Raw genomic sequence first — 7,780 nt, forward strand, 5'->3', positions numbered from 1 at the left:
CCCATAACGGTTTTTACGCTAGTTATCCCAACTTTCTAATCAGTACGGCTTTGGGAAGTCTAGTCCTAATTTGGCTTTTACTGGGCTGGTTTGATAGAACCACATTCAAATCCAGGCAAGAAATGGCTTACCGGTATTGTGTCCGTCACACATGTAAACATAGCGGTAGATTACCTAGGCTACTCTCGAGAATACGATTGATGGTAATTCTCCAGGTTCTGAAGGCTCATAGTCACTCATTGTACTATGCAGACTGACATGTGTCTCGTGGGTTTCCCTGGATAATTCCAGCCATCATCTATGGCCGCTGACTGGTGAGCACTCGTACGGTGCGCTACGTCTACGGAAACACTTTGGCCAAGCACTGATCAGCGCCACTGGTAACTACGCCTACACCGAAAAACTCGTTACAACGCTAACGACAGAAACAGACTCTTACTGTATGATCATGTAGTGTACTGTATCGCTGTAACAGGTATACCGGTACTCTACTTCCGTCATGTCTACACTAAGTAATCGTGGCGCACATTCAATTTGACAATCTCCCATTTCGTGTATCTGTCATCATCTGTAGTTGTTGTCTCTCACCCTCATATGTAGTTGTGTTCCGACATCTTTGAGCCACGCAGAGCTTGCGGTACGTATCGGCACAGCTTCACTCCCCATGTTGTTTCTTGAATGAATGACCATCTGCAGCATCACGCCGTCAATTGATGTAACTATATGGAGAACAAGAGACTGTGTACTGTACTGTACTATTGCGCACTATAGATGTATATGAGAGCATACATGACTTTTCTTAGAACGTCTCACTATTTTTGGCTTACTCGGCTCTTTTGTAGAAGTACATCATGTGCAGCTAGCCCCATGCTGACTCCCGCGCTATGGAGTTTGTACTGATCTGGCTCATTGTCCAGCTTCTGAACCTCGCACTATGGCTGTGCTTTGCCCGTTTGCCCGTTCTTCGTCTGCTTTTGGATCGAACGATTCAAGTTCGGCTGAAGCGGCGAAGCCCCCGCAACGGGAAAACAGCCTTGTCTCACATCCACGATAAATGCACTTTGCTCCTAGAGAACATGCATACGCTTGACAAAGCCGACATCAGTGGATTTGCTCCCCCGCGGGTGTTGCGAGCCTTGGTTGGCTCTATCTTGGTTGCACAGAACGTGCTGGCACTGTCCATCCTCTCGGACACGCACGCTCTGCTCAGGAGATCAGGCCAGCTAGCCTGCATCAATCTCATCTGTCTGGTTCTTGTTGCTTGTCCGGACGTCATGGAAATAATTGCTCGACAGACCACGCCTCAAACGACATGGGCCCATCATTTGTATGGCTGGATAGTGTGGTATGAAGTTCTCATCCACGTGCTTGCTTATGCAATGCTCTCAGTCAATATCAGTAAGCTGCAATGACAGAACGACAGAACAGCAGGGAAGGGCTAATCGAATGCTAGACGTATCCATGCAGACCTTGACTGGGCTAAGTGCAAGTAGCCATTTATTTGTGTGCCCCGCCTGTGACTAATCTCATGCTACAGGCAGCAGTTCCCCTCTACGCCACGTTGTTGCACGGTCTACATGATCGACACAAGAGGTTGGGTAATTTTCGCCATGCGAATTTTGCTACTGCCACGTTTGTCTTCACATCTCTCCTTGTAGCAAGCATCACGCTGCATACGTGGAAGACGAGGTCTATCTTCACAGGGCCACTTTGCCTCGGACTTGTCGTATCTGCGGTCTTTTTGAGAAGACGGAAGAAGCCACCAGCTCGAGCTATCGCCATAGCTGATGACGGGCTCATTGCGGTGCAGGATCCTCAGACTACTGAAAAGCCCGGGTGCTACTATTATCTGGTGGATGGAAAGCCAACGCGAGTGGCTGCGGCTTCGGAGAACAAACATGTGCTCGCTCGCGAAGCCCCGATTGCGCCAGGAACGTGGGTCTCTGGGCCATTTTGGCTACCAACCCACATCTACGCAGCATGGCCCTCGCGACTCACGATTATCTGCACGGACAGCGGAGTTTTTGAGTCTTTGGATCTTCTCAGGTGCAGAAATCAATCACTGAAATGCGAAGACACTGCGCTGTATTGGTTCTCTGATGAAAGGGCTATTCTGGACACAGTCGGCAGGCTGGTCGGTCAAGAGTACCAGGGTTCAGTTCATTTTCACTCACTGCGCGAGCTATTTGAGGTATTCGCGGCGCTGAAAAGAGGCAAGACTCCGATTCTTACCGTAGGAGAGTGCGGCAGAGCCGAGATACGGGAGAGGCTAATCCAGGGCCCGTAGTTCTGGTAGATAATGAGGGGTTCACGCTGCAGCACCGCTTTGTAGGTATCAGCCATGTCTCATTCCCCTCGCGTTGATCAAGTTCCTGGGGCTGCGCAATCTCAGCGCGGTATTGGTGCGACAGGGTTTCTGGCCGCTTTATCCGTGGCGTGCTTCTCTTTCACAGCTCAGATTGCTCTATTTCTCTTTCTGCGAAAAAATAAAACCCTGGGGTCAGTTTAGTAAGTTTTTCAAGCACTGTGACACAGAGAACCGGCGCTGACCAAACAGTGGAAGCAGCCAGTCACGGGCCACAGAGCTGCGCAGTCTCTGGGCCGACGCCTGGAGATACCGAAAGCCCGAGGACAACGACGACACCATGAAGAAAGACAATGTAGATGTCTACTTCATGCTACGGTATCTCAAGACCATAGGGCGCATTTTCGAGCCCATCTTCCTGATCGCCATGCCTGTATTGCTCGTACTCAACTATGTTGGCGGCAAGGGTCAGGACATGACGCGTCCGGATTCTTCCCGAACCCAGGCTACCGACACCGTCATAGGTCTGGACACATTGGCGTTCGGAAACATCAGAGCTTCTGAAACATCAAGATACGCCGCTCATGTCGTCATGTCTGTTTTCGTGATTATGCATTTCTGTCGCGTGGTCTTTGAAGAGCTGAGGGAGTATGCTATCTATCGGCAAGAGTTCCTCCGCCAAAACATGGTCTTTGTCCTAATTTCGCCTTGGCCCAGCTCGCTAGGGAGCACAGCCGAGATGATGGAGTTTTACAACAGGCTGCCTGGCGGTCTCTGCAACGCGCACGTCTTTGACACGGACGGGGAGAAGGGCACAGTTCCCTATAGCGACAAGACGGAGGACCTTCCAAGCACGCACTCTGTGCTGCTGGAGTTCCACAGCCCTCTTGCGCCACCCATCGCGGCGAGTATGGCGTTGAAGGACAAAATGGATGACTGTTTTCCCCTCGTGGTCGTTTCGGAAGACGACGTTATCAAGCGCAATCTCCGTGCCGCGTGGGCGAGACAGAGCATCAGGAGCACCGTCGTCAACCTGACGCTCAGCGCCATGATAGTGTTATGGGCTGTCCCTGTTGCCTCGACAGCGGCGCTGGGTCAGATTGACACCCTGATCCGCACGCAACCGTGGCTTTCATTTGTAAATCGACACGACGCGCTGCACAAATTCTTAGCCGCGGTCGCAGGCATCACGCCTGGGCTAGCGCTTTCGCTCCTCTTGCATATTCTGCCCGTCATTCTGAGGTGGCTGACGCAGGTTCGCGGAGTGAAACTGCGGTCCCACAGAGCAGAGCTCGTCCAGAAACTGTACTTCGTGTTTCTCTTCATTCAGATGGTCATGGTTGTCTCACTGGCTTCCTTCTTCACCTCCTCCATACCGCAGTACTTGAGAAACCTCCGGGAGCTGCAGTCCGTCGGGGCGATCTTTGCACTCTTTGCGCAGAACTTACCGAGTGCCGCCAACTATTTCTTCTCGTACCTTATCATGCAATCACTTTCCAGAAGTGCTGGAAATATGCTGCAGGTCGAGAGACTGCTGCTCTTTCTCTGGCACAAGGTGAGAAAGCGTGCCGACGGGCCGATCGACGACGAGATGGATATCACCACATTGGCATGCGATATGCCCGTCCTCACCACCTTGGCCTGCATAGGGCTGGTCTACTGTATTATCGCCCCTTTGATCTGCGTCTTCGTCGTACTGTCTTTTGCTCTTATCTGGCTAACGCAGCGCTATTCGATTCGCTGCGAGGCGGCCCGATCGGGGGCGGCTGGCAAGGCTCTAGCTTATGGCGGCATCCTCTATCCGATAGCGATTCACCAGACATTTACGGGGATCTATATCATGCTCATATGTCTTTCTGGTCTTTTCTTCGGGGTTCGTGACGGAGATGGCGGCGCGCCCTGCGTTGCGCACGGCATGACAATGATCGTCTTACTTTTCATGGTTGCCACGTACCAGTACATCCTGCACAGCATCTATCACCCTCGAAGCAGGGGCTTACTTGTTCATAGCTTAGATGAATCATGTCTGACGGAAGCCCGGTGTTGTCGTGACAGTCACGTCCGTCAGTCAGAATAGTCCTCTAGTCCTGATCAAATTATCACTATGTAGTTTCATTGTGGGCTCCCGGGACGTGCGGCTCAGCCAGCGGCGACAGCTGGGCGGCTTTCAGCAGATCTGCTAAAACTCTCCTATCCATACAAAGTTCTTCTTTGTGCTGTTCCTGTCGTTCCAGCTCATTTGCGGGCACAAGAGAAAGGGCAGCCCCGCAGCCCGGACACGTCATGATCGTGCCGCCTTCTGGCCAAGCGTCAAGCGCTCCGCAGCCCTTGTGACATCGTGGACACGAAAATATCTGAGGGTCCTTGTGCAGTATTTCGTTTACCAGTGCCCCGGATGCCTCGAGCTTTGCCGCGATGAAGCTCAGTGTAGAGCCATAGCTAGCATAAACGAGGCCGTGCTCGCGGATATAGGCCATGTCAAGCTCGTCCGGATCGAGACGCAGATAGCCCTCCATGACCAAAAGTCGTATAGTATTTTGTAGCTCATTCCACGAGAATGGTAGGACATTCAGGGCTTCGTGAAGCTTGATCTTTCCATGATGATGCAGAATCAAATCGACGACAACAATAGACCGAGTGTCGTGGAACATTCTCACAACCGACTTGAGTAATCGGTGCATCGGGTGCATCGCGAGTCTTGGGAAGCAGATAGCGGAACCGAAAACTGAGGCGTGCAAGAGCTGGGGCGGAGGCCAAGGAACAGTCTACCTCCTGGCCAAGTACTGTACTTATGCCTTCTGCTTTGGTTCGTCCACACACGACGCAACAGTACTTCGGTTGAGTCATCTGCGTAATATGCGACATGGGAGTAGACAAAACAAAATAGCCCGAAGAGCAGTGCTACACGAAGGGTTGGGTGTTGTGCTTTCGCCCCGCCGGGGGGCGTTGTCAGGCCTTGCGGCCCCGGAAACTGCCACGTCCTGCACTACCTGCTCAATTGCGGCTATGAGTCGGCTTTCAATTCGCCGCTGTCGCTCGCCGGGACTTTCCGTGCCTGGTGCTTGGCTTGTCGCCAGACACGGAGAAACAGTAGCCATTTGGACTGTTCGCCGGACGTCTCGGCTGCTCGTGCTGCCTTGACGAAGCAGGGCAGCATTGCCAAGACAGCTCTCTTCACGTCCACGCAAAGAAGAGCTTGCGTCTGTGGTCGGACCGATGCTGAGCTGCCTGGTGAAACAACGGGCTTTGGACGCTGGATACAGAATATATTCATCATTACGTCTGAGCCGCCACCTAAGCTTGCCCTCGCAGACGGTAATCGTCCATCTCTCACAGATCTTGCAGCTTTATTAGGATTGTTGGCACGCCACTAGCCTTCGTATATATAAGTTAGGCGTTCGTGGGAACAATACAAGTTCTATCGCTGTTAAGGCACAATCTATTGAGCACTAAACATAGCCTTAACGAATTGGATGTTATGATTACGTTGCGATGAATGTCTGATTAGGAAGTGAGGACGGGTAGTTGGAGAAAGACGCATATTGGCTGCCATCTGCTGCCGATTTTGTCGGTAATTTTGCGTCTATTTTTTAATGAAGAGAATAAGGAACTACAACATTACAGGAATACTGTAAGGAAAGCTTGAACGAGCTGGGGGGGCCGGGATAGGCGTGGAGAATGAGGTTAAACACCCCCTGTGCTCATACAGCCACTCCTGGTGCAAGTTGCTGAAGCAAACCAGTTTGTCACAATTTTTGTTCCTTCTGCATTATGATCTGCATCACCTTGCGTGCATGTGTCCTAGGACCATGTATATATACCAAGCCGATTTGCGTGAAATGATGAGAGACGTCTTTTTCTATTGCTATACTATCAAAAATTTCCCTCGACTGCAATCTAATGATTTGCTTGTCATATTGCGAACCCTTACTAATGCGTCACTATGAGCGACCTCGATATTGAGCTAGAGAAGGTAGCCTCGCGGAGAGAGAGCAACCGTATCGCGCAACAAAAGCACCGGCTGAAATCCAAGATTCACGAGGCTGATCTGAAAGCGCAGATAGCAGTCGTGAGAGAAGAAAAGGAGGCTGCAGAACGCAAGCTCTTGAGTCTGCGTCAGAGCCGAGAGGACACCGAACAGTGCATCCGCCACATGATTGCGACGTGGGAGAAGCTCCGCGTCGCGCTACAGTCTAGCGATCTGTACCAGGTGGCAAACTTGTGCGCCAAAGCGCTGTCTTTTTCGAGTTACAGTGGCGCACAGATGGACCTGCCTATCCCAGTCGTACCCGGAAGGCAGAAAGACTGGTGCAGACTAGTGGCACCCGCGAGACTAGACTGGCCCATCTCAATGGCCCCGGTGGTATCCGTGGCACAAATGGCACGCGACAGGCAGATAGAATGGCCTGTATCGGTGTTACCCGATGGGCAGATGAACTGGCCCATTCCGATGGTACCAGAGACACCCGAGATTAGCTGGTCCGTTCCAGCAACACCCGAGCAACTGTTTGGATATTCAAAGTGCAGTTATTGATAAGAATATGCAGCGGGCGAATCCATTTGTTAGCTCTTTGAAATTTTTCCTTCGTGCGGCCATATCGGATGGGGGGTCATGCTCGAAACAGAGGTTTGCTGGGGATGGTGACACTACCGGCACATGCGGCCGCCTCATCCCCACGCCCTACCGCATCATAGAAGTAAGATCATACTGTTTGCCTATCATTTCTCTTCACTATGCGCGGTACTGTACCAACAGCGAAAAGACTACGCTAGCTAGTCGTCGAAAATACACAATGATGGATGCCGACAGTTGGTGGTGAAAAGCAGTTGCAAGACGGTCAGTAAAATCAAGCACAAACATAACAAGATGGTGAGACAATGGGATACAGCCAAAAAAAATAATTTGAGAATAGCTAGCGCGTCCTATTTGCTGGAGACGGCCCGGCGTCAACAAACAAGGAACGAATACCGTACTATCGCAATATCTCAAGTGGACTAACTGCGTAATACTTGACATGATATTGGAATGACACTGTTTGGAAGACATTGCGATACACGGACCTAGAAACTGCCTCTTCAGTCCTCCGAGGAAATGATTACCTTTTTGTGTCTTGCGGCCGCTGATGTTACTGTCATGTCTTGCATTACCGGCTAAATCGCAGTTGCGAGTCATTTCTTGGGTTCAGCCCCAAAAGTTGCTGGGGTCACTGTGTTTGGGCTTGAATCATTGCCAGATTCGGAGGGACAGTTGCCATTTGACTGCTCGTTGAAGGTCTCGCGCCTTAGCTCCATCTTGCGGTCGTAAGTCGCAATAGGCTGCTGTTTTCTAGTAAAAGCAGATCCAAACATGGTAGCGTCATCCAATATCGACTGCATTTGACTATGAAATACAAACAAGAAGCAATAATATATACAGTATAGTGTAAATCTGCTCCAATGGTGAGTTTCAAATGATCTGCGTCATCGTCCCGTTCG

General features: G+C 51.0%; 3 protein-coding genes across 3 annotated transcripts; 2 read left to right on the top strand and 1 right to left on the bottom strand.

Moving 5' to 3' along the window:
* Positions 1-884: 884 nt before the first annotated feature.
* On the top strand, positions 885-1,412 carry ISF_10013 (hypothetical protein; the record flags this gene model as incomplete). Its single annotated transcript, XM_018853611.1, has 1 exon — positions 885-1,412. One exon carries the CDS (start codon positions 885-887, stop codon positions 1,410-1,412), a length of 528 nt encoding a protein of 175 aa, XP_018699198.1.
* A 929-nt stretch (positions 1,413-2,341) lies between these two features.
* On the top strand, positions 2,342-4,382 carry ISF_10014 (hypothetical protein; the record flags this gene model as incomplete). The annotated part of the gene is made up of 2 exons (XM_018853612.1): positions 2,342-2,508; positions 2,558-4,382. 2 exons carry the CDS (start codon positions 2,342-2,344, stop codon positions 4,380-4,382), a joined length of 1,992 nt encoding a protein of 663 aa, XP_018699199.1.
* A 25-nt stretch (positions 4,383-4,407) lies between these two features.
* Positions 4,408-4,995, bottom strand: ISF_10015 (hypothetical protein; the record flags this gene model as incomplete). The annotated part of the gene is made up of 1 exon (XM_018853613.1): positions 4,408-4,995. One exon carries the CDS (start codon positions 4,993-4,995, stop codon positions 4,408-4,410), a length of 588 nt encoding a protein of 195 aa, XP_018699200.1.
* Positions 4,996-7,780: the final 2,785 nt, after the last annotated feature.

The sequence above is a fragment of the Cordyceps fumosorosea genome, assembly GCF_001636725.1.
Source record: "Cordyceps fumosorosea ARSEF 2679 chromosome Unknown scaffold_147, whole genome shotgun sequence".
NCBI lineage: Eukaryota > Fungi > Ascomycota > Sordariomycetes > Hypocreales > Cordycipitaceae > Cordyceps > Cordyceps fumosorosea.